The 27,067-nt window shown below is 45.3% G+C and overlaps 2 protein-coding genes across 6 annotated transcripts in view; both read right to left on the reverse strand.

Moving 5' to 3' along the window:
• Window positions 1–14,206, reverse strand: part of Frrs1l (ferric chelate reductase 1 like) — a 32,620-nt gene extending 18,414 nt beyond the window's left edge. Inside the window, exon 1 of the mRNA XM_004656991.2 lies at window positions 13,795–14,206. Within this exon, the coding sequence (XP_004657048.2) occupies window positions 13,795–14,206 (412 nt within the window). The remainder of the gene's footprint in view (window positions 1–13,794) is intronic.
• Window positions 14,207–22,032: 7,826 nt separating this feature from the next.
• Window positions 22,033–27,067, reverse strand: part of Epb41l4b (erythrocyte membrane protein band 4.1 like 4B) — a 170,725-nt gene continuing 165,690 nt past the window's right edge. For all 5 annotated transcript variants that reach the window (XM_045160207.1, XM_004657052.2, XM_045160198.1 and 2 more), the window contains 2 exons: window positions 25,022–25,167; window positions 22,033–22,216 (listed from right to left, as the gene is read on the reverse strand). In XM_045160207.1, the coding sequence (XP_045016142.1) occupies window positions 22,147–22,216; window positions 25,022–25,167 (216 nt within the window). In that variant the 3' untranslated portion in view covers window positions 22,033–22,146. The remainder of the gene's footprint in view (window positions 22,217–25,021; window positions 25,168–27,067) is intronic.

A 27,067-nucleotide genomic window follows, 5' to 3' on the forward strand; every position in this document is an offset into this window, starting at 1 on the left:
TGAATGAACTTCAGATACATGTGTCACTGTGTGCATCTAGCTTTATGTGGGCACTGGGGAATCGAACTCAGGCCATTAGGCTTTGCAGGCAAGCACCTTTAACCACGGAACACTCTCTCCAATCCTATACCTTTCATTTTTAAAATATTTTATTCTCAGTACCAAGAGTGGTATGTTGATTGTGATATTTATGTTAATCTATATATTTCTTGGCATATTTACATGAGTTACCATGTTATATATGTGGAAGCTCCATGTGTCTATTTCACAAGACATGTCTATGTATATATGCATACATGTTGTGATGGTTGTCAATTTGATTGGTGTGGTGGTTTGAGTTAGGTGTCCACTATAAACTTAGGTGTTCTGAATGCTAGGTTCCCAGCTGATGGAGATTTGGGAATTAACACCTCCAGGAGACAGTGTATTATTGGGGGGTCAGGTATTATAGCCAGTTCTCCCTTGCAAGTGTTTGGCACACTCTCCTGTTGCTATTGCCCACCTTATGTTAGCCTGGGGGTGATGTCCATTTTCTGCTCATGATGTCATTTTCCCTGCCATCATGGAGCTTCCCCCTCAAGCCTGTAAGCCAAAATAAACCTTTTTCCCACAAGCTGCTCTTGGTTGGGCGATTTCTTTCTTGCTTTTTTTTTTTTTTTTTTTCGAGGTAGGGTCTCACTCGAGCCCAGGCTGACCTAGAATTCACTACGGAGTCTCAGGGTAGCCTTGAAGCTTTGAACTCACAGTGATCCTCCTTCCTCTCTCTCCCAGTGCTAGGATTAAAGGCATGCACCACCACGCCTGGCTTGGTTGGGTGATTTCTACCAATAATGCGAACCTTACTGCAACAATTGGACTAGGAATTGAGTAAGCGATATACCTCTTGGGCAGGTCTGTGCTTGGCATTCCAAGGAGGAGTCACTGAGAAGAAAGACCTTCCCCCCAGGATGGGCAGTTCCGGTTGCTGCCCAGACATAGAAAGATCTGACAAATAGTGCCTTTGTCTGCTCACCTTTAGCCCTTGCTGGTGAGTGCACCTGTCCTGATGCCACCCACCATGCACCGCTAATATCACAACCCAGCTACCTCAGCTTTCCAATGAAGGCAGAGGACCAGTGGCTCTCCAGGAATCCTCCAGGCCTTCAGCACTAGATAGGGCCTGCTGAGGCCTCCAGCCTCGCAGACCCAAGCAGTTATAGTGTTCTTGGCCTCTCCAGGGCGCAGACAGCTACAGCTGCACTGCCCACTCCGTTTCATGTAAGCCAATGTGATAAATAGCCTTCATGATAACTGCTCATTCTATCAGTTCTGTTCCTCTAGAGAACCCTGACTGATACCCATGTATATGTGGTTGTATGGTTATCTTGACAGTATAGGGATGAACCCAAGGTCTCATGCATGCTAGCTAGGTACCTTGCCACTGAGTTATACCCTAAACTCTGGCAGGAGACAAGCTGATGTTCCTGATTTATTGTTTCTTTTATCTGCACATGACCTTATTTGCCTTTTTAAAAAAAATTATTTGAAGCCGGGTGTGGTGGCGCACACCTTTAATCCCAGCACTCAGGAGGCAGAGGTAGGAGGATCGCCATGAGTTCAAGGCCACCCTGAGATGACAGAGTTAATTCCAGGTCAGCCTGGACCAGAGTGAAACCCTTCCTCGAAAAACCAAAAAAAAAAAAAAAAAAAAATTATTTGAGAAAGAGGCAGATAGAGGGAGAATGAGCACTCCAGGGTCTCTAGCCACTGCAAAGGAACTCCAGACACATGCACTACCTTGTGCATCTGGCTTACATGGGTACTGGGGAATCGAACCTGGGTCCTTAGGTTTCACAGGCAAATGCTTTAACTGCTAAGCCATCTCCCCAGCCCCCATTGTTGTCCTTTTTATATTTTGTCTTCAATTATATTTTGTCTGATGTTGCTGTTACTTTAACTTTCTCATAATTTATCTTGGTCTATATAATTTTTTATTCCTACCAAAATATTTTGTATAGTATCTGCACATAAATGTAATGACTAAAATCCATCTGTAATTTTCCTTTCTCATTGTATCCTTGTTTGGCCTTGCTAGTGAACTTGTGTTATCCTCATAAAATGAGTGAGAAATTATTGCCTGTTTTGGGCCCTTTAATAGTTAAGCACTAGCTGTCACTTGAGCATTTGGTAGAACTGAGCCTGCAGCTTTCTTGGTTGGAAGTTTTATTTTATTTTTCCTTTTTCAGTTGGCTCAATTTCTTCAATGGATACCAAGTCATTCAGGTTTTCTAGTTTTTCTTGAGTAAGTTTTTGTCAATCATATGTATTTTTCTAGGACTTTGTTCCTTTAAAATTTCAAGTTTATTGGCACGATAGTTTTGTTTGTTTGCCTGACACAGTCTCTCTATGTAGCTCAGACTGGCTTCAAACCCATAATCTTTCTGCCATATCTTCCTAATAGGGAAGCTGACTTCTTATTAACTTGTTTTATGTACTTCCACTTAAAAAATATTTACTTGAAAGAGAGAAAGGCAGACAAAGAGACAGAGAAACGGAGTGAATATGGGCACACCAGGGTCTCCTAACACTGCATACAAACTCCAGACACATGTGCCACATTGTGTGTCTGGCTTTACATGGGTACTAGGGAATCAAACCCAGGCCGTCAGGCTTTGCAAGCAAGTGCCTTAAACCGCTGAGCCACCACTCCAGTCTGCTTCCACTTAATTAATATATATATACATACATACATACATATATATATATATATATATATATATATTCTATTTATTTATTTGAGAAAGAGGCAGAAGCGGGGGTGGGGGGGGAGAATGGGCGCGCCAGGGCCTCCGGCCACTGCAAAGGAACTCCAGATGCATGCACCACCTTCTGCATCTGGCTTATGTGGGTCCTGGAGAATCAAACTGGGATCCTTTGGCTTTGCAGGCAAACGCCTTAACTGCTAAGCCATCTCTCCAGCCCTGTGCTTTCACTTTTATTGAACTCTGACATACCATACATTTCTCCACTTTAGAGTGAACCAGGCAGAGTTCGGCAGCATTCTCACAATCTATGCAGCCATCACTGCCATCTAGTCGTGGGAAGTGGCCATGGTTCCAAGCAGCAGCCATGTACCAGCCAGCAGTCACCTCTAATCTCCCACCTCTTAGGCCCTGGTATCCACTAATTCATTTTCTGCTTTAATGAATTTGCCTGTACATTTCATATAAATTGAATCATATGTTATGTGACCTTTGATGTCTGTCTTCTTTTATTTAGCATAATGATTTCTTCATTAAAAGTTTTTATTAGCAGTAAAAATTAGGTTCCATCATGACTTTTTTAAAATAAAAAAACACATTTTATTTATTTTTTTGAGAGAGAGAAAGAGGGGGAGAGAGAGAGAGAATGGGCATACCAGGGCCTCCAGCCACTGCAGAGGAACTTCAGATGCATGCGCCCTCTTGTGCATCTGGCTTTCATGGGTCCTGGAGAACTGAACCAGACTCCTTTGGCTTTGCCGCAAACGCCGTAACCGCTAAACCATCTCTCCAGGAGCCCCACCCCTTTTTAAATCTGAGGCAGGTCTTCCTCTAGCCCAGACTGACCTGGCACTCACTCAGTAGTCCAGGCTGGCCTTGAACTCATGGAAATCCCAGCCTCCCATTATGACTTTTTCAACCAAGTTTTGTTTCTCTGCCACTCTTCTCCTTCTTCCCATCTTGTACCCTACCATCATAGCTTCCTTTCTGCTTTCATGCCCCATGTATCCATATGCCCTCTGCCCCTTCATCACCTCTAGTGGTCTCCTGTCTAGTTTCACAGCCTATACCCACTCTCGCATGCTCTCATTTACATGTAAGCCAATATTCAACGGGAGGTACCACATATAGCATGACCTCTTCAAGGCTCTTCTATGGAGCAGCGTGTATCTGAACATCTTCCTTCATTGTTTGTCTCTGAAAAAAGAAAACTTTTGGGGTTGGAGAGATGGCTTAGTGGTTAAGATGCTTGCCTGAGAAGCCTAAGGACCCAGGCTTGATTCCCCCGTACCCATATAAGCCATAAGCCATGCACAAGGTGGTGCATGCAGCAGGAGTTTGTTTGCCACGCCTGGAAGCCCTGGTGCACCCATTTTTTCTCACTTGCTCTCTAGCTGCCTCTCTTTCAAATAAATGAAATATTTTCAATAATTAAGAAACCTTTGAACCTTTGAGAACTTTCCTGAACATACCATGTTTGATCAAAATCTCCTCCCTCCCAGCCTCCACTCCACTGAATCTCTTCATCTTTGCAAGTAGTCCCTCCTGTTTGATGTCTTTTTTTTTTTTTTTTTCATTTTGCTCTCCTCCATTATCCCTGTTGAAATGTTGACAGGATCAACATTGTATAGCTCTTATGGAGGTATCCACAGCCTCCATGAGGTCATGAATGCAATGGTCTCCTCGTTCAGGGAGAACAATACTTGTCTGCACCCTCTGGCTCTTACATTCTTTCTGCCTCCTCTTATGCAATGTTCCCCGAGTCTTGGAGGGCAATGTCATACCTTCTTATGGCCGAATAATATCCCACTGTAAGAAAGACCATATTTGTTGATCTCTTTACCAGTTGATAGACATATAGGCTGCTTCCAGTTTGGGGCTATTGAGAAGCATGCAGCTGTGTGCAAGTTTCTGTGTGGATTGGTCTTCAGTTCCCTTAGTGCACAGTATGCATTTAATGTTATGAGGAACTGCTAAATCGTTTTCTGAGGAGCTGCAGCAAGTTATGTCCTTGTTAACAATGTATGGCAGGTCCAACTTCTCCTCTCATTGCCAGCATGTGTTATTTCCTTGTAAACAGCCACCCTAGTAGGTATTAAGCAATAACTCACTATGATCCTTTTTTTAAATTAATTAATTAATTAATTTTTTGTCTTTCAAGGTAGAGTCTCACTCTAGCCCAGGCTGACCTAGATTCACTATGTAGTACCAGGCTGGCCTTGAACTTATGGTGAACCTCCTACCTCTGCCTCCCAAGTGCTGGGACTAAAGGTATGTGCCACCACGCCCAGCTCTTTTTTTAAAAAAATATTTTATTTATTTGAAAGAGAAAGAAGCAGGTAGAGAGAGAGGGAAAGAGACAGTGGGCATGGCAGAGGCTCCAGCCCCTGCAAACAAACTTTAGACACATGTGCCACCTTGTGCATCAGCTTTATATGGGCACTGGGGAATTGAACCTGGTCCTTTGGCTTTGTTGGCAAGCACCTTAACTGCTAAGCCATCTCTCCAGCCCAGGTTTACTTTTTTTTTTTTTTTTTTTTTTTTTGGTTTTTTGAGGTAGGGTTTCACTCTAGCCCAGGCTCTGACCTGGAATTCACCATGTAGTCTCAGGGTGGCCTCGAACTCATGGCGATCCTCCTACCTCTGCCTCCCGAGTGCTGGGATTAAAGACGTGCGCCACCACGCCCGGCTTCAGATTTACATTATTAATGGCTGATGATATTAAGCATGTTTTCAAGTATTTCCACGTATTTCTTGACTATTTGTATGCCTGCTCTAGAAAAAAAAATGTATAGCTTTTCCACATTTTTATTTTATATATCTACCCACACTTTCTTTAAATGCGTTACTCTCTTCTTTTAACCACCCAATTTTCGGCCTTTTCCCTTCACTTTTATCAGTGTTTAAGTTCAATGCCAACTGTCTCCCAGAGCATCTCTGGGGATATTCCACAAGCAAATTAATTCCACCCCCTTCTCCCCAGTGATCTTCCTTCCGTGTCTGCTATCTTGGTGGACGACCTCACTGCCTCCCCCACCAACTCTGAAGCCTCAGGCTTAGAGTTCTCCCCTCCCACCATCTGGTCGGCTTACTCAGAGCTTCCTGGTATTCCTGCCTCAGACGCCAAAGCCTGCCTTTTGAATATCTTATCTGACTCCCCTCCTTCCACCATCACACTCTCCTCCTTGGTTTGGGGGATCAAACTCATAGCCACTGCATGCTAGGCAAGCACTGCACCATGGCCAATTTCTAAAGCAGAAATATGACTGCTTCATGTCAGTGAGTTAAAGACTTTTTCATTTCCTCCTCACATCCCTGCGCCCTGTCTCCCTGCACTAACCTGTCTCCCTCAGTCTTAGATAATGGGTTGAACAACTCAAGGTCTGCTTTCCTCCTCCCTCTATAGTTTAGTTCCGGTCCCCATTTTTCATCATTGTTCTGACTTATTTCTTTCCTTCTATCCCAATTTTTTTCATACTATGTTTTCACTAAAATAAAACTTAAATAGTAGTGCTTCAACGTTTAAAACAAATCTGTAAAAATTTGTCTGCTTCCGTCTCACATGGGTTCTATACATCCTTTTAAGAACATTCTGTTTTGGAGAATAATTAGAGCCATTGCTTCCTAATTTCTACCCTATCATTGTTTCCTCCTTCCAATATTCCTCTAATAGGATACATTTATTTATTATTTATTTTTGCAGTGTTGAGGACTGAACCTTGTGCCTGCCAAGTAAGCTCACGGTCACTAAGCTCCCACCTGACCCTACTGGTTGAGTTTTGAGGTTCGGTGGTTTCCATTCTTGTCCAATTCATAGAACTAGCTGTTTTTTTTCTGCACTCCCCTGAGCCTGCTTGTCCATAGTCTACTGGGTGGCTAATGGCTTCTGGTTTGCTATTTACTGCTTCTAATTAACTGTTTGGATCACAGCCTTCAGGTATTTAGTACTGAATCTCTTGAAGTTTAAACCACAAGCTGTCTCGCCATCCCATTCAGCTTCATCTCTGAGAACAAAGGCACCAGCCTCTTTCTCAACTGCCAGGATCACTCACTGCTTCTGCAGTCAGATGAGGAGAAGACAGAAGTCAAGGGGCCCATGACGAGGGACTCTCCATGGCACGCTCCGCTGCTTGGGAACCTGGCATGTCTACCTACCCAGTGTAGTGATTCTAAAACCCTTATCTCTGGCTTACTCATAAAAAGTTCCACCTGTCCACGGCTATTTCCCAGCACCTGTGCACCAGGCCCCTCCACTCAGGCAGGCTGGACCCTTGCACTACCCACTCCATAAAGTCATCCACAGATCCACCCAGTTCCTGCCGTTTTCCTGCAGTGTCTTCAGCTGGGATGTTTTGAACTTTTTTGTGGGTCAGTTCCCTTAGCTCCAAAGTTGGGGGAAACAGTAATATCTAGCTCACAGAGCTGCTGCAAGGATTAAAATTAATGTGAATAACCCCTCCCCAAAGAGCTATCGGAAGCTAATGGTTGCTGAAGGAGGGAAGACATTTTCTTTAGTGGTGTAGCCACTGGGAAGTTATCACCCATGTTCTTGTAAGCAACCCTAATTAAACTCAGTAGATCTTTCCTCTCTCTCCCCATATACATAGAGACAGACTCAGTGATACAGACAGAGACATAGATGATATAGATATCAAAAGGAGAAGCATTAAGAAGCACAGGTTCAGCGGTTAAAGCCACTTGCTTGCAAAGCTTGTTGGCCCCAGGTTCCATTTCCCCAAACCCACGTAAAACCAGATACACAAAGTGGCACATGCATCTTAAGCTTGTTTGCTGTAACAAAAGGCCCTGGAGCACCTACTATTTCCCTCCCTTACTCTCTCTCTCCCTCCTTCATAAATATTTTTTTAAAAATAGAAGTGTTGAAGTGGGACTAGCTGGGAAGGAGGAGTTCCGCAGGTGAAGGAGGGGGACCTGAAAGGTAATGGCAGTAAGTATAATCAATTACATCATGTATATAAAAAAATGTCAAAAAACAAATCAAGCTAGGCATGGTGGCACATGCCTTTAATCCTAACACTCGGGAGGCAGAGGTAGGAGGATCACTGTGAGTTCGAGGCCACCCTGAGACTACATAGTAAATTCCAGGTCAGCCTGGGCTTGAGTGAGACCCTACCTCTAAAAATAAGTTGATGTGGATAAAGCAACTTAGCATAGTGCCTAGCACTCAGTAAGCACTTGTTAAAAGCAAGCTCCAATGAATGCTATCAGCAGACTACATTTATGGAGTCACAGAGATAAATGAGATGCACATTATTATCATTTTTTTTTGCTTGGTTTTTCGAGGTAGAGTCTCACTCTAGCCCAGGCTGACCTGGAATTCACTATGGAGTCTCAGGGTGGCCTTGAACTCATGGCGATCCTCCTACCTCTGCCTCCCGAGTGCTGGGATTAAAGGCATGCGCCACCATGCCTGGCTCACATTATTATCTTTAAAGAACTTTCAGATTACAGAGCGCTGAGCTACACGTTCACACTCACCAGCTGGTAGTCAGAGGGAGTATAGAGTCAATGAAGGACCTTTTGCCCTTGTCCCTCATGCATCTGCCCTTCCGTCTTTTTACTAGTTTAATCCCAAAACAGGAAAAATGTGTCTCATGCACATGTGTGTGTGAATGTCGGAAGTTCATGACGGGGCCATGTTTTACAAATGGTCACATCATTACACTTTAAAGATGAGCCGCCACAAATGGCTCTTTTCCTTCCTGTGAGTGTATGCTCCAAAAGTAAGCCAGCTAAGCTACCAGAATCCACATAGCCCTCGGCCCAGACTCCATGTCCTACCCCTGGCCAGCTAATATCACGGAAAAGGAACTGCCTGTGTGTGGGGAAGGGGGAGCTTCACTTAGGAGCTAACGCTAAAACAACACTTAACTTCCTTTTTGTTGTTGTTGTTGCTTTTCTCTCCCACAGCACCTTCAGAACAGGTTATTTATCCAAACCAAACAGTGACATTTCATACCTTACTATTTTTGGAACATGCAGATTCTGGGCTGAAAACCTCAAGAGAAAAGGGATGCGTAGTAATAATTGTGCACAGAGACCCTACCAAAACTCTTGACCACAGAAGGCAAAGAACAAGGTCAAGTCATGGGCTCTGAGAGAATACCCTTGCCTCAAGGCCCAGGATGGGGGGAGGAGACAATCAGAGAAGACTTCCTGAAAGAGGTGGCATTACAGCGGGAACTGTAAGGATGGAGAGTATATGTAAAACAGTTGGTATCCCACAAATTCTGAAAACCAGCAGAGTGAAATCACCACATAATTCTTTAAAAAAATACATGTGGGGCTGCAGAAGATGGCTTAGTGGTTAAGACATTTGCCTGCAAAGCCAAAGGACTCCAATTTCCCCAGGACCCACATAAGCCAGATGCACAGGGTGGCGTATGTGTCTGGAGTTTGTTTGCAGTGGCTGGAGACCCTGGTGCACCCATTCTCTCTCTCTCTCTCAAATAAGTAAATAAATAAAATATATTTAAAAAAATGAAAGGATACATGTGGGGTGTTGAGAGACCCTAATCAGCCCGTGCACAGTGTCAGGATTTGCGGGTCTTGGGCATCCGGGCCTTGGAGAAGCATCGGGACAGGGCATGGAAAGGTGAGTGGCTCCCTTACAACCACACAGACTCTTTATTCCTACCTGTTATTCTCACATCCAGGTCAGTGTTTCCATCACAAGCTGTTTCTTGCCTACTTGGGAGTCTACATTGAGGAAGCAGGTAACGGATGAGGAGTTTGTCATATTTATGCTGAACGAATAGTTCAAAGGCACGATCTCCATCTCTTCACCTCCGGCTTCCTCCATGGCCAATCGTCCTGTGTCTGCCTCCTCCCTGATGCCATCCCAGGAGGGCACTACTTGCCTTGTGTGTTAGTAACTTGTCTTTCTTCTGTGACAAAATACCTGGCAAACACAACTGAAAGGAAGAATGCTCTTTTGGGGGGTGGGGGCGTAAATGTTCTGGGGAATCAGTCCCACATGGAGAAGCACGCGGCAGTAGATGGAAGCAGGTGGCCACATTCACTCCTCATCAGGGAGCAGAGAGCAAGGGCTGTGGATAGCCGGCACTTTCTTGTTTTTATGCAGTCTGAGGCCCTAGCAGATGGAACTGTGCTGCCCACGCTCGGAGTGGGTCATACTGCCTCCATGAACATAGTCCTGATCATCTTTCACAGACATGCCCAGCGGCTTGTCTCCTAGGAGACACGAGACCCTGGCAAGCTGGCAATCAATAGTAACTTTATATGTATCCCTGCATCTCCCGAGTTCACCAGCTATACTGAGTCTTCACACCATGGGTCCTTGCCATGGTGCAGACACATCTTCCTAATGCCCTCTTTTCCTTTACCATTTGGGGTGCCTATCCCTCCTGGTTCAGCCCCTCCTTGTCCCACAAGTCCTTTTCATCCTCTTTAATTTTTATTTTATTTTTTAGTTTTTTGAGGTAGAGTTTCATTCTGGCCCAGGCTGACCTGGAGTTCACTATGTAGTCTCAGGGTGGCCTCAAACTCATGGGGATCCTCCTACCTCTGCCTCCCGGGTGCTGGGATTAAAGACATGCACCACCATGCCTACCAGCTTAAAAAAAAATGTTTTTAAAGATTTTATTTATTTATTAAAGACCAAGATAGGGAGAGAAAGACAGAGAGAGGGAGGGAGGAAGGGAGGGAAAGAGAGAGAGAGAGAGAGAGAGACAGAGAGAGTGAGAGAGAGAGAATGAGCACACCAGGGCCTCTAGCCACTGCAAATGCCAGATGTACTACCATGTGCATCTGGCTTACATAGGACCTGAAAAATCAATCCTAGGTCCTTAGGCTTTGCAGGCAAGCACTTAAACCCTAAGACATCTCTCTGGCTCCTCATCCTCTTTTTAAAAAAATATTTATTTGGGCTGAAGAGATGGCTTAGCAGTGAAGGGCTTGCCTGCAAAGCCAAAGAACCCAGGTTCAAGTCCCCTGTACCCACATAAGCCAGATGCATAAGGTGGAGTTTGTTTGCAGTGGCTAGAGACCCTGGCAGTGGCCCATTCTCTATCTACCCCCCTCTATCAAATAAATAACAAAATATTTTTAATTAATTTTTTTTTTATTTGAGAGGGAGAGAAAGAAAGGGAGAGAATGGGCACACCAGAGCCTTCAGCCACTGCAAATGCACTCCAGATGCGTGCACCATCTTGTGCAGCAGGCTTATATGGGTACTGGGGAACTGAACCTGTGTCCTTTGGCTTCACAGGCAAGTGCCTTAACCACTAAGCCATCTCTCTAGCCCCTTTTCATTCCCTTTAAGGAAACATGGCTGATGGTGCCTATGGATTTGGGGCAAGCCTCTCTTGAGGACCCACAGGGTGGAAGCCCAGGTCCAGGGTGACGCAGCAATGCTGCCCTATTACGTACGTCCTCACTGGCATGACGCAGCAAGGTCTGAAAGGAAGTGCAACTGTCAGAAGCAAGGGCAGGAGAAGCATGGAGAGTAAAGGCTCGGGGCAGAGGTGAGAGATGTTTGCGAAGGGAAGAAAGCCATTGAGCAAACTCCAATGAGGGCGCTGCTGCTTCTCCAGGTTCGTGAGCGCAACATCAGCCAGGTCAGAGATGGGTATTAGGAAAGTTAAGAAGGTCGTACGTATAGAACAGGTGAGGGGGCAAGCATACAGCCAGAGGTTGGCACATACATGGCATGCCCTTCTGTCCACTATGTGGTCACCTCAGCTAAGTGTCCTCCCTCTTCCATCTCACCAGTCTCCTACTTCCCAGCTTCACTCTTTAATAAAGCAATCCCTAGTGGCTACTCTTCACCTGATGTCAAAGGTCATAAAACTGTCCATATGATTGACAGTTCATTCCCTCCATGTTTATAAAATCATGTATTTCGTTAGCTTGCTAATAGGCTACTGCATGTCCACAGTCAGAATATAGGTGCTCATGAACTACCTTTAAGTCGCCTGGAAGTACAGAATAAATATACATTAGATGCTTCAGAAAGAAATAAGCTTCAAAATATTTATTCTTGGGCTGGAGAGATGGCTTAGTGGTTATGACGTTTGCCTGCAAAGCCAAAGGACCCAGGTTCAACTCCCAGGACCCACGTAAGCCAGATGCACAAGGAGGCGCACATGTCTGGAGTTCATTTGTAGTGACTGGAGGCCCTGGCGTGCCCATTCTCTCTCTCTCTATCTGCCTATTTGTGTGTGTGTGTGTGTACATATATATAATAAAAATATTTTTAAAAGAGAATATTCTTTTCCTGAGTGACAGGTTGTGCTTTGGCTTGCTGTTCTCCCCACCTCCCCACTCCTTCTTCCTGGAGCCAGGATGCCCAGCGAGACTGACACTGTATTGCCTCCCTTGCAGCTGGGCCACTGTGCTTTTTGCTTGCAGTGATTTGTGCATCCAACTTAAAATGTAATTACCTAACCTAAGTGTCTCTTTTTCTGTCCATTAGTCTCACAAAAGACAAACAAGGGCTGGAGAGATGGCTTAGCAGTTAAGGTGTTTGCCTGTAAAACCAAAGGACCCAGGTTCAATTCCCCAGGACCCATGGAAGCCAGATGCATAGGGTGGCACATGCGTCTAAGAGTTCCTTTACAGTGGCTGGAGGCCCTGGCATACTCATTCTCCCTCTCTCTCCCCCTCTGCCTCTGTCCAATAAATAAAATAAATAAAATACTTTTTTAAAAAGACATACAAGCTGCCAATTTTCTACCACACAAATGAGGACAAAGACTTAGGGGGTGATGGAAGAACAAGATGGAAGGAAACTGGGTCCTCAAATGAACATGTGGAACACAGCTGTCTCACCAGCTCCAGATCAATCACATTCTGAGACAGAGAGAAAAAACCTATCATAATCAAGCACTAAATGTTGACAGGGGGAGGAATCTCTGTTTCAGCAGCTATCCTCCACCTAGTAAATATATTTCTCCCAATTGATTCTCTCTACCTTCTTCAATATAATTCCAATTTTTGAACTGCTCATAACATTTCTCAGCTAAAAGATCTCTTTCCCAGCATGTTTTACATCTATGTAGGGCTAAGTAGAACTGTTAGAAATAACTTTTAACAAAGTAATGTCCTTGTAAGTAGGCGGTGACATCTTCTCCCCACTCCTTTCCGACCATGTGAAATGTGAGTGTGACGGGTTGAACTCAGATACTTGGGACCTTGAAGTTAAGTGCTAAGAATTACGAGGGACACAAGAGCAGGACCCAGGGACCAGGATGACTACAGAGTTTCCACACCAGTTTGCGACTGTCTGCTTTTAGATTTCTTTACATTACAGGGACAATTCTATCCTACTGCTATATTAATGTTTATATATTTGGCTGAACCTAATCCTAACTAACATACACCCGCAAACAGACAGCTACGCTCAGCTCGCTTCTTGGTCCCTCTTGGCAGAAGTAAAGGGAAATCATTGCTCCCGGTGGCAGAGGCGAGAAAGAAACCTTCTGACCAGATTCAGTGTGTCTTTTGTGCCCAGGCAAGCATCTCCACAGGAAGGCTGGCTGAGAAACCCCCTGTAGTGCCCACACAATGGTCCCGACAATGGTAGCTCACGCTAGGGGACCACAAGTGTGCGGGCTGCGGGCGTGGGTAGAATTGGGGCGAAGGCTTTGACCCAGCTCTGGCTCTAGGGCAGTGACACCAACAGCACACCAAGAAGACACAGTGCTAGTCTCTGCGAATTAGGTCAAGACGGAGGAAACTCAGCAACATGTCTCCTTTAAGTTGGCTTTTGCTTTTTTTCCTCTCTTCTCACCTCCCTGGGCTCAGGCACCCAAGGCCAGATGGTGGCCTCCTTCCTGCCAGGGAGGGATGGAGGTCAGACTCAGAGAACTGGGGGAACCTGGGCTTTGTCCCTCCAAGTCCACAGCCTCGCCCGACTTGGGTCCGAGTGTGCCGGCCTCAGTTTCCCCACGTGCGCAGAGGTGAGCCGGGCTCTCCCCAGCCCGGCCGGGCCGCGCCGTGCAGCGCCGCCGTCCTTCCCGCCCCGGGGGCGGCTCTCCCCGCGCAGCCCCGCACCCTCCCGCGGCCTCACCGTCCTCGGACAGGTAGCGCAGGTCGTAGAACTCGCCGGCGAAGGTGCCGTAGGAAGAGTCGTGGCGCGGCGCGGCGTCGTCGGCGCCCGCGTCGCCCCGCGCGCGGCCCCGGGGTCCCCGTCCCCCCGGACCCGCGCCGTCATCCGCGGGGCTGGCGTCGCAGGCGGAGAGCCCGGCCAGCAGCAGCAGCAGCGGCAGCAGCGGCGGCGACGACCGGCCTCCCGGGCGCTGCCCGGCCATCGCTGCGCACGGATCCCGCAGCCAGGCCGCAGCGGAGGCGCCGCGAGCGCGGGCCGGGGCCGGGGCCGGGACCGGGACCGGGACCGGGACCGATCCGCCGCCGCCGCCGCCGCCGGCGCGCGCAGCCGCCGGAGCGCCCGCACCGCCGCCTCCCCGCCACGCTCTGCGCATCCGCGCTCAGCCCCGCAGCCTGCGCCCTCCCCCTCCCCAGCCCGGTCCTCGGAGCCGGCTCCTCCCCTCCCCCGCGCCCGCCGACTCTCGCCCCCAGCCTCCCTCCTCTCGCCCTTCCTCCGGGTCCCCCAGCTCCCGGTCCTGCGCCGGTAGTCGGGCTCCCACCCAAGCAGACGTAGCCCTCCCGGTGTTCCGCCCTCCTCCAGCATCAGCACCATCTGGGCGCCGGATAGTGTGGGTAACCTCGCTAGGTTTTTCGAGGACTGGGTCTGTCTTTTTCTCGCTCGTTTTTTTTTTTCTTTTTTTTTCTTTTCTTTTCTTTTCTTTTCTTTTCTTTTCTTTTCTTTTCTTTTCTTTTCTTTTATTTTCTTTTCTTTTCTCTTCTCTTTTTCTTTTTTCTTTCCCCTTTCTTTCTTCCTTCCTTCCTCTTTCTTTCCTTCCTTCTCCTTCCTTCTCTTTTTCTTTCTTTCTTTCTTTCTTTCTTTCTTTCTTTCTTTCTTTCTTTCTTTCTTTCTTTCTTTCTTTCTTTCTTTCTTTCTTTCTTTCTTTTTTTAAAAAAAAACAAAATCCCCAGGATGCAATTTCAGAAACACTTCTCCAGTAGATTAATATCGCCCCACCTGACTTCCGCAAGTTTTGGTTTTTATACAGCACTTGCTAGATCCTATTATTTCTTTTTCTTAAAATATTTTATTTATTTATTTATTTCAGAGAGAGAGAGGGAGGGAGAGGGAGAGGGAGAGAGAGAGGTGTAGAGGGAGAGAGAATAGGCACGCCAGTGTCTCCAGCCACTGCAAATGAACTCCAGATGCAAGCGCCCCCTTGTGCATCTGGATTACGTGGATACTGGGGAATCAAACCGGGATCCTTTAGCTTTGCAGGCAAATACTTCAACCGCTAAGCCAGCTTCTCTAGCCCTAGACCCCATTATTTCTTGAGACTGTCACGGAAAGAAGATGAATATCACAAGATCCTACTTGAGATAGATAGAGGTGGAATGAGGTGATCAGGGCCAGAGAGGAAATTGGCACTCAGTTCTTGGAAAGTGTAGTGGGCAAACGCTGCTGGAGCCCGTGACTAATCTGCACCCTTCCCACTAGGCTGGTCGACTTTTCTCAGTGGTGAGGTGCATAGGCCTCAACCACTCCTTCCAATGGTCTGGCGACTGTGCTGAATTCTCATTTTCACATCCATTCCTGTTACTCACGGTTCACTTTGGTTATTTATTTAGCCAGCCATTTATTCACTTACCGTACACAGACCCAGGCAGACCCTCCCGGGATGGTTGTTGGGGTGCAAACAATAGGCGCTTCAGGGGCTCTAGCCATTGCAAATAAACTCCAGACCCACACACCACTTTGTGCATCTGGCTTTATGTGGGTACTGGGGACTCAAACCAGAATCCTTAGGTTTTGCAGGCAAGTGCCTTGACCGCGGAGCCAGCTGTACAGCTGTCAATTACTGTGTTCTGTTAGAAGCCTGAACACGGCCCCTGTTATGCTGCTGTGGCTACTTTGAACCTGATATTCCAACTTCTTTTAAGATTTATGCTGCGATGGAGACAGAAAAGCATAGAGATTCTAAATGCAGGCCTAGAAGTCAGGTTACCTGGGTTGTCACCTATGATCAAACATGTCCATGATGCAATGAAGATCAAGTAGAACAATATAGGTAAAGGTTCACAGGGTCCAGGGCCATCAGTGGCATGAATAGATACGTATATAATGATGAAACATTGATATTCAAAAAGAAGCGCTGGCCTCAACTTTTTTTTTTTTTTTTTTTTTTTTTTTTGCCCAGCGAGGGGACTGTTGAAATAGGGAGATTTACTGGGAAAAGTAAAGGTCAGCTGTTTGCTAGTGGTTATCAGCTCACAGGGCAGGTGGTCCAACTGGACTCTACATATGTTAATCCTCACAACTAAATTAAGGCGTAACTCATGAGTTTCATTATATCATGAGCTATACCATTTATTGTAAGAAATAAGCAGGGGGGTAGGGTATGGGAAGATGGGAGATGGCTCAGTGGATTGGAGCACTTGCTATGCAAACATGAGGACCCGAGTTTAATCCCCAGAGCTCACATAAAAAGCCAGGCATGACTATGACCATGCACACCTGTAACCCGTCCCCCGTCCTGAGAGAGGGACCGAGACAGGAGAATTGCTGGGGCTCAGTGGCCAGTCAATCTGACCACAAAATGGCAGCTCTGGGTTCAATGAGAGACTGGGACTCAAGGTAACAAAGTGCAAGAGCCGTAAAGGAAAGAACAGTGACACTCTCCTCTGGGCTCCGCATGTGTGTGCATGCACGTGCGTGTGCACACACACACAGGCACACTGAGAAAGAGAGAGAGAGAGAGAGGAGAAGAAGAAATAAGTTAGGCATGATGGAACATGCCTGTAATCTCATCACTCAGGCTGAAGCAGGAGGATCGTGAACTCGAAGCCAGCATGGGCTATATAGTGCAAGTCTATTTCAAACACAGAGAAATGATGCAGGTTTATTGTCTGGAAAGAACTGCAGGGTCTCACTCTGGTCCAGGCTGACCTGGAATTCACTATGCAGTCTCAGGGTGGCCTCGAACTCAGGGCGATCCTCCTACCTCTGCCTCCCGAGTGCTGGGATTAAAGGCATGCACCACCATGCCCAGCTACTTTTAAATGGAACAGAATTTAGGTAAAAAGAAAAGAGAAAGAAAGAAAAGAAAGTTGGAGTGAAACTGGATCTGATTTATTTCTGGTTTTAGTACTGATTCTCTCTGGTTTTTTGTTTTTGTTTTTCAATGCAGGGTTTCACTGCAGTCCAGGCTGTTCTTGGATTCACTATGTAGTCTCAGGCTGGCCTTGGATTCACAGCAGTCCTCCTACCTCTGCCTCCCAAGTGCTCGGATTAAAGGCGTGTGCCACCATTAAAAAATGCCTTTTGTTTCTATTATTATAATTAACAATGAAGGCATCCAAAACAGAAGGCAAATAAAAAGCAGGTTATTCAATCCCTGGTAAAATGGTCTGATAAAAACAGACAAACAGGGCCGGGAGATGGCTCAGCAGGTAAGGGAGCTTGCCATTTAAGCATAAGGGCTTGAGAGCACTAAGTTCAATTCCCCAGCACCTACTATAAAGCTGTATGTGGCCACACACATCTGTAACTCCAGTCCTGCAGGAGTTAATAAGGGCAGTTTCTAGTTGAGGGAGAGACTCTGTCTCAAGGAAATCCACAGATGAGCCACGGAGGAGGCATCTGACATTTTCTCTGACCTCTGCACGTATGTATGTATATGCCACATGCACATCACATCACATGTCATTAGTACACATTCTATACACACACACACACACACACACAACTTTCTGGACTTTTCTTTTGGAGGGGTGTTATAGGTGTCAGATGAGGGTTTGCAACCACAGCCTGTTACAAGGTTTGCAGGTTTCCTGTGGATTTTAATGATCTTTTCATTTTCCAGAATCTGCAGCCCATGGGGACAAAGAAGACCACGGGTGTGGTGTTGGCAGTATAGTGGTGAGCAAAGCTGCCTTCCAATGAAGGCTACCCATGGGCTCCAGGGAGGGTGATGGATGTTTCTAGGGAGAAGACCATCACTTTCATGTGTCACTGAACATTTACACATCTCTCCAGGCCCTGAGATCTTCCTCAGGTTTTTAATTCCCTACAAAGTGGCTTCTCCCACTTCATGAAACCTTCACACATGGCCTATGGAGGTTCTCTTAGTCTTTATGTTTTCTTACAGGATTTAGGCTCCAGAAAGATCCTCAGCAGGGCTGGGGGTGTAGATCATTATCTCTAAGCCTACGCCTACAATCAGGACCCTCAACCCACACCCCTTTTTAGTTCCTTCCATCCCCGTTCTGCAGAGACCTTGTGCTCTCCACCGACGTGAATGTATTTGGTGGCAAGGAAATGTTGTAGTTCTCTCTCTTGTACATGCTTCCTGGGAAAGAACTTGACCTGAACACTCAGAGACAAGTGGCTGAACAAGAGCTGACTATTCAAACAAGAACTTGAGATGAACCACAGTTTAATTTCATTTTTAAAAGAAAGACAGAACCTTTATTTCTCTTTTCAAAATAATTTCTCTAAAAGACCTTTTCTTCTGTTATAAAAACTGCCCCAAGTCAGTAATGCATCTCAACATCTGACCCGTATCACATGTGTCCTTCCTCTGACTGCCTACTGTCTGTAATTTTTCACTTCAGATTTCCTAAGGGATAAAAACTGTGACTGGGAAGTTTCTTGGAAAGTTAAACATGGAGTTGCCATAGGATCTGACAATTCCAAGAAAACTGGAAATGTGTGTTCACACAATCACTGGTGTGTGAATATTCACAAAAGTATCATTCATGACAGCCAAAAAATAAAAAAGGAGAGACCCAAATATCTATCAACTGATAAATGGGTAAGCGAACCATGGTAATACATAGACCACTATATATTTCAGGCACAGAAAAAGCATGAAGTTTGGATACCTGCTACAACATGGGTGAACCTTGAAAACATGTCACGTGAAGGAAGCCAATGATGTAGACCACATGCAGTACAATACTGTCCAGAATGAGCAATTCCATCGACAGACATCCATAGACAGAAGGCAGATTAATGATTGCCAAGGATGAGAGGTGGGGTTACATAGTGGTAATATTCGTATACCATTATGAATACATTCAAAGCACTTTATTTTACGTGTTAAAATGATTAAAGTAGTGGGCTTTATTTGAATGCTTTCAGAAGCTGTGATCTTTGAGGTGCTGAAGGAATGTAACAATGTTATCAGCATTTTCCTGTCCTATTTTGGGAATATAAGATTCTGGTTGCATCCTAGTGGGGACTTCAGAACATTTAAGGGTTCCTTCTCCATGTTCTTCATAGTAGAAGATCAGTGCTGTCCACACTCCACTGACCCTGTGGGTTCAGGATGACCAGAATCTGGCAGCAGCTCACCATGCCTGCCCATCAGGAGACTGGCCACAGATTGGAGCCCTAGCTGTGGAGTAATTGCATTGGTAGACTCTTACCCCCTGAACCTATGGTATGCTGTGTAGCCTTCTGTTGATCTTAAGGATATAAAAAGTGAATGAAGTTGTTTATTTCCTCATAGTCATTATAAGTCCACCCACAGCAATTTTACCTTCCCAGGTCCCAGTGCCAAGCACCCACCACACATTTAGGCAGGCAAATAACCAGGACAACGGTTGCAACAACACACTCCTCTGGATTTTACTGGTTCTAGGTGAGCTGCCAACAGTACTGGATTTTCATATACAGTTAACAGCCAACTGGTTTGTGCTCAGACTTCCAGTGACATCAACCTTCTGGGACACCTGTGAATACAGGGGGACGTGGGGGACAAGGCAGGAGAATCAGAGTCTCCTGAATACAGTAGCCAAGACATCCATGCATCCCTCCTCGGAAGCAAAGCAAACCTGAAATACAAGAAATACATATGTCCTCGCCTCCTTGGAAACCTTCCACAGTGTTCTGGAGGTTTCCATCAAAGAGTGGGGGCGGGGGGAGTGCACACCTCAGAAGCAGCACAGAGGAGGAAATGGCTGCTGGGTTGGTAAGAGGTGACAACCCCATGTTCTCAGGAACACATTTTGTGTCAGGTGCATGAGATTAAAACAGCTAAAGCCGTTTTCAAAACTACAGCTGGGGTTTATGGAGGCGTAAGCTTCCCCCAAACTACAGTTGCCCCAGACAGCTCCATCAATAGAGTAGGCAGCAACAAAAGCCATCAATGGGAAGAAAAGAAGGTAAGAGACTGTAAAAGGTCACCCTAAGCCCTATACATATTGGTAGCTCCTGGTGACATCACTGTACCATACCAAGGTACAAAAAGGGCTAATGTTTACACTGATGACCATGATTTGCCAAGGAAAGGTTAGACCCTCTCCAGTACACTCTGTGTACTAAGGCAGGGAAACGTGACCTGCTTAGAAGTATTTCCCTCAAAAAATATTAACTGTTTCTTCAGTTTTTTCGAGGTAGGGTCTCACTCTAGCCCAGGCTAACCTGGCACTCATTCTGTAGTCCCAGGCAGGCCTCAAACTCACAGCAATCCACCTACCTCTGCCTCCAGAGTGCTGGGATTGAAGGCATGTGCCACCACGCCCAGCTTAAAAAATATTAAAATTTTATAGAGTCAGCACTTAAAGGGTTCCTCCTCACTTATCTGAATATTTGTTTATATGCCTCATGTGCATGACTGCTAATACATGAGACACTGCTTTTTTTATAGTCATTAGTATCAAATTATTGGCACCATTCAGTTGTAAGGATAGGGACAGGAGAGCAAACTCTACAGTACAACATAAAAATACAGTTCTGATACAAATGTACAAGATCAGTTCCATTTAACAAGCAGTCATAAGAAATGGATAGACAGTTTACATACAAGGAAATACGGCTAGCAAATTATCACATGGAAAAGTGCCCAGCTTCACTAGCAATCAATAAAATAAAACAACTTTTCAGGAATAGCTATACACATCTATTAAACTAGCAAAAATAAATTAAAATGGTAAAACCCAATACTGGCAGAGCTATTGGTAAATAGAAATGCTTATACATTGCTGGTGGCATCATAAATTGTAGAAGGGATTCAAGCATTCAGAGGAGGGGGAGGTTAAATGAGATGACCTTTGAGGTCCTTCCAACCCAGAGATTGGATCTTTCTAGAAAGCAATCTGGCAATATAAAACAAGAGCTATAAAATACTTCATGCTCTTTGACCTTGTAAGCCCTCCTTGGAGATATTCCTAAGAGAATAATCCAAAGGAAGGATAATATATATATATATGTATATTTTTTTTTATACAAAGACATTCATAGCAGCAGTATTTATAGGAGTGAAAAATTGGATATAACTGAAATATCTAATAATGGGAGAAGTGAGGTTAACTATGTTACATGGATAGAAACATACTGAAATAAGTGAGAATTGGATCTAAAAAAGAGATACGTGTGAGGTGAGGTGCAATGTGGGGAATGTGCAGGCTAACCATCACTATGTAAAAATGTGTGCATATTCATTGTGAACGCTAGGTATTTTATCTGGAGGGCTAGCTTGTGGTTGAGAGTTCCTTTATTCCTGCAAAGTTGTTCAAGTACATAATAAAAATTTAAAAACGCATTTCTTGAAACTATATAAAAAGGGAGCTAAGTTTCTTCTGCGAAAGGTTCTGTCACCATGATATGTGTGGATCAACTTTAGAAATAAGATGAATTGTCTTGTTACCGACTCATCTTTATAACCTTAGAAAGCTTTATAGACAATCTAAGTTAGAATTTCTTACTTGGGGTTCAAAGATAAATTCTATTTGTCCTAGATACTGTATCCAACAAGTGCATACGTTCAGCTGTATTTCAGTTAAGCTTAAGTACTTGCAGTTGTGGTAATACCTAACTCTCTCTTTGGACTTCATCTACTCATGTTTGAATAAAAATAAAGACCTTTATAAGATCTGTGTGTTTGTCGTCAGTGTAAATGAAAAACCAGCAGTAAAGAATTATCCTTTCATTAAAAATGACTCACTTAAAACAGTCAAGCTTGGTGCAAAAGTTTCAATTATACAAAAATCACACGGTTGAGATTGTTAGCAGAGGATCCCATGCGGTTAACCCCTGTGGCTCCTGGGTATACAAAGGTACCTCTGAACAGGAGCCCCTCTTTCTTCTAGCAATCTACCAAATCCTGTCTCCACGGCGCTGAGCAAGAGCGAGCCTCCGATGCTCAGGAGACGTCAAATAACTTTCCCAATGAAGTCAGACCCGAAGCTGGCTTCTGCTAACCATGGAGACCTGGGCGAACAGAGCACACAACCTCTGTGAGTTGTGCAAGAACGAGCACAAGGAGCCCCGGGAGAGGAAACCCGCAGAAGGCAGAAGGCACCATGCCATCCTCTAGGCAACCAGGGCAGATTTTCACAGCTCCGTCATCAACAGTCTTTTCATCATTTTTTCTCTCTCCAGTTCCTGCCGGAGCGTCTCTGCACTGAAAAAGAGCAAGTGGTCACCCAGTAAGACAAGCCCTCAGATTCCAGGCACAGACAGCTCATGACCTCTCACAGACTCTTTCTTGAACCCCATTCTTGCCTTCCTTTCTTGAGCCCCAGGAGGACACCCTGCGTTGGCTAGCATTACAGTGAGCTGGAACTGGCTACTTCGGGGGGGCCCCGCTAGAGTGAGGGCTTTACGTCATTCATTACTGTCATCTCAGGAGCCAGTAGAGGCTCTGGTTCACAGCAGTGTAAGTGTCTTGAATGGATGCGAAGGTGTTCGGGGACTAGCATTCTTTAAATCATGCTTTAAATTCTTTTCACATATATTTTCTCCCAGAGTTTAATTTAAATGTGTTAACAAGATTATACATATTTAATGAATAAAATTGAATACAGTATAAATGGGGCACAGAAAAAAAGGAGAGGAAAAGAGATGAGATGAGAGGGGAGGGGAGGGCCATGTGAAATGAAAGGGAGAGGAGAAAGGAAGGAAAAAAGAAAAAGAAAAGGAAGGTAAGTTGGTTGAACAACGTAAAATTGGTTACTCTGAGGGATGCTTCCATATTGGCCCTCAAGTCCAACTAAGTAGACCATGGGACTTATTCCTACTATTTATTATTTATTTATTTACTATTATTTATTATTATTTATTTATGGCTTAGTGGTTAAGGCTCTTGCCTACAAAGCTAAAGAGCCCTGGTTCAATTCCCCAGTACCCACATAAGCCAGATGCACAAGGTGGCACATGCATTTGGAGTTCATTTGCAGTGGATAAAGGTCCTGGTGTGCCCATTCTCTTTTTCTCTCTCAAATAAATAAATAAAAATAAAAATTAAATATTTTATTTGTTGGACAGTGAGAGAGACAATTTGCAAACAAACTCCAGACACATGTACCACTTTGTGCATCTTGACATGATACATATCAGTCAGTTGTATAAAGATGTGATGCGTGTGTGTGTGTGTGCTGCTAAAGATTGAACCCAGGGTCTCATGCCTCCTAGGCAAACAGTCTACCACTAAGCTATACCCCAGCTCTAACGAGTATTTTTAGTTGTCTTTTTTTGTTGTTTGTTTGTTTGTTTTTTTTTTCAAGGTAGGGTCTCACTCTAGCCAAGGCTGACCTGGAACTCACTATGTAGTCTCAGGGTGGCCTTGAACTCATAGCACTCCTCCTCCCTCTGCCTCCTGAGTGCTGGGATTAAAGCTGTGAGCCACCACGCCCAGTTTCCCTCTCCTTTTTTAAGGTGGGGTTTTATTATGTTGTCCAGTTTGGCCTCCACCTTGTGGACTCACAGGATCCTCCCACCTTAGATGGAGCCTCATGTATTTGGGACTACAGATGCATACCACCATATAGGGCCTAAAATGTATAATTTTGTTGTTGTTGTTTTCAAGGTAGGGTCTCACTCTCTCTCAGGCTGGAATTCACTAGGGTGGCCTCAAACTCATGGCGATCCTCCTGGGTGCTAGGATTAAAGGCATGCGCCACCACACCTGGCTCAAAATGTGTAATTTCTAAGACACAAAGTAAGTTTAATAATATCACTCAAAGTAGAAATCATTTTATGGCCAAAAAGGCCCTACCTCATCTGGCCTCAACCTGCAAATTTATGACTTGCTGTTGTCATTTACTCTGCTTGGTTACCAAGGAAACCCCCAAATAAGCCCTCTAGCTTCACTCAGTAGCTCTTAGTCGACCAAAAGATCGCTAGTTTTGAGGGTCACACAGCTGGACAGGACGTTATTGATCTCTTCTGGCTTTGCTGTAGATAACACATCTGATATGTGGGTCATGATGAACATTTGCCTAGGACACTCCTCAGGTCTGCAGTGGCTGCTTGTGCGGGGCACACTGACTTCACCTGGGCCCAAGGACATCTGCTGGGTGACAGGAACGGGGTGGGAAGGTTGGGCATCTCTGCTTCATACCGTGCCTCCTCTGCCGCCTTAGCCTCTGGGTCAGAGTCTACTGGAGCTCTGCATGCAGGCATGTTGATGTTCAGGAAGTGCTTTGTGCAGACTATGATGCAAGCTTAACTTGACCTAGACTCGCCTAGCCTGTGTCTCTCTGACTTCAAGGCTGAAGATACCCAGTAGCTCCCATGGCTGGAAATACTAGACCATAAAAGGAACACAAAGAGGTGGCACTTGAGTTGCTGAAGGATCTCTGCCCATTCCTGGAACAGAAATAACTGTTCCCCTGCTCCATTCCCTGAGGCTAAGAGTCTCCTTTGTAAACAATATTCCTGTGTGTCCAAGTCAGGCCACTGAGTAAAGCTCTTTCTTCTCCTGTCACCATCTCTGGAGGTTAGTGGTCTCACCAAGTGATACTAGGACTCAACCTTTGCTCAGTCACATGGCCACGCCCCCTTAACCTTCCTTAACCATGCCGGCATGCCTTAATCAGGATCCTCAGCACTGGCTATTTCCTCTTGACTCCCCCAGGTCCTTCCATGTTATCTCAATAAGGCCATCCCAACCTGTCTTGTTGCCTTTCACAGCCCTATGTCCTCTTAATGCTTCTCACTACCACACAGGCACGTACCCATGGGCTGGCCTCCCTCACCCCCATGCACGGAACTACAAGCTCTAGAAGGGCAGGACTTTATCCATTTGGTTCACTGTCCTTTCCTAAGGACCTAGAAAAAAGATAAGCTTTTGTAGACATTTCCTTTCCTACCGGATGAATGACTGAAAGACTGAACGGGAGACTGTGGGCAGATGTGATAACGCTAGAGTCTGGGCCGGACTCCCTTGTCCTCAGCGCTGTCTGCGGGTGCCTGTGCTTGGGCTTACCTGGCTGCCAGAGAGACGGGCTTCCGGGAGGTATAGATGGTCTGTACTGTGGACACAGTCTCCGTCAAAGGCCGCAGGGTCACTGCTGGAATCAGTGGGGAAGACTGGCCAGGGCAGCACTGTAATTTGCTATCTCTAAAGTCTGCCTAGAGAAGAAACAGAGGAGAGATCAATCTCCATTTTGGTTCCATTTTCATCCTGTCAGCTGCTCTCTAGGCCTGGCTGTGCCAATCCTAGTATTTTTTTTTAATAATAGCTAAAATCAATTGCCATTTTAAGTGATTTTACTCTGTGCCAGACACCATGCTAAGTACTTTCCATACATTACATCTTGACAACCTTTTAAGGCAGAGATCATCTTTCACCACATCTGAGACATCATCCAATGCAAGATGCCTCATTTTTGTACATACCACAGAAAAAGACAAATGTGGTACTCAGACTGTCATGTTGCATCTTGTAGATTTTAGAGATGCTAAAAGATGAAAAAAATGTATATCTTACAACTGGCTTTATGGAAAAAAAGAAAATGGGACTTAGAGAATTAAAGTCTTTACCCAAGGTTACCCAGTCAGTAATTGTTAAGAACAGAACCAGAGGGCCTGGGGAGATGGCTCCATGGAAAAAGGTGCTTGTTGAGAGAGCCTGTCAGCCTGGGTTCAATTCCCCAGCACCTATGTAAAGCTGGAGGGCTTTTTTTTAGCAACAGTAAGAGACCCTGATGCATACATACATGCACACACATATATGCAAATAAATAAAAAAATTTTAAAGAATTTGATGAACTTATAATTGACATTTTTTAAAAAGTGTATTTATTTAGGAGAGAGAAAAAGTCAGATAGAGAGTAAAAATGGGCGAGCCAGGGCCTCTAGCCACTGCAAACGAACTCCAGACACATGTGTCGCCACCTGGTGCATCTGGCCTATGTAGGTGCTGAGGAATTGAATCTGGGTCCCTTGGCTTTGCAGGCAAGCATCCTAACTGCTAAATCATCTCTTCTCTTCATCCTTATAAGTGACATATTTCATCAATGTATGCCATGTTTGGGGAATCCAGAATATGGCCCCCAGACTAGCAGCATCAACATTAGCTTGGACCTTGGCAAAAAGCAAATGTTCAGATTCCAGCCAAGACCTTGGAAGCAGCAAGCATGGGGGTGAAGTTTGACAGGCTGTGGTTTAGCAGGATGCAGAGACGTTTCAGAACTCCTGCAGTGAGGCACACAGCCTGGTGTGGAGGGTGGTTCTTGCCACCAGCCCCATTACAAAGCCAAGTACTCTGTTTACTTTTCCATAGAGAGCTGAGGGTAGACATCGGGAGTGACATGGATGCCTGTACTCCCAGAACACAGGAGCTCAGACAGGAGGACTTTGAGACCAGCCTGGCTACCAGTGAGATCATGTATTAGAAAACCAAACCCAGTGACAGAGGAGTGCTCAGCATTGAAACATCTCTATCACACCTTCCAAGGCTCAGGGTCCATTGCAGAAGAGATGGTGGAAAAGTGTAAGAGCCAAAGGACCCAGGTTTGATTCCCCAGTACCCACATTAAAGCCAGATACACAAGGTGGCACATGCATCTGGAGTTCATCTGCAGTGGCTAGGAGGCCCTGGCAGGTCCATTCTCTCCCTCTCTCTATCTGCCTTTATCTTTCTCTCCCTCTCTCAAATAAATAAATATTTTTAAAAACCTAGTCCAGGGCCGAAGGGATGCCTCAGTGGTTAAGGCATTTGCCTGCAAAGTCAAAGGACCCAGGTTCAATTCCCCAGGACCCACGTTAGCCAGATGACAAAGGGGGTGCAAGCATCTGGAGTTCGTTTGCAGTGGCTGGAGGCCCTGGCGTACCCATTCTCTCCCCCTCCCTCTTTCTCTGTCAATAAAAAATAATAACAATAATAAAAAACCTAGCCCAAACAACAAAAGAATAAATGAAGAAATTTCATAGCCCTTTAATATTGTCATTAATTACTTGTCAATAATATTTTTCTCTTTTGAGCACATGAATATATGCGTGTGGTATACAAGGTATGGTGAGTATGTGC

This window comes from Jaculus jaculus, chromosome 1 (genome assembly GCF_020740685.1).
Source record: "Jaculus jaculus isolate mJacJac1 chromosome 1, mJacJac1.mat.Y.cur, whole genome shotgun sequence".
Taxonomy (NCBI): Eukaryota; Metazoa; Chordata; class Mammalia; order Rodentia; family Dipodidae; genus Jaculus; species Jaculus jaculus.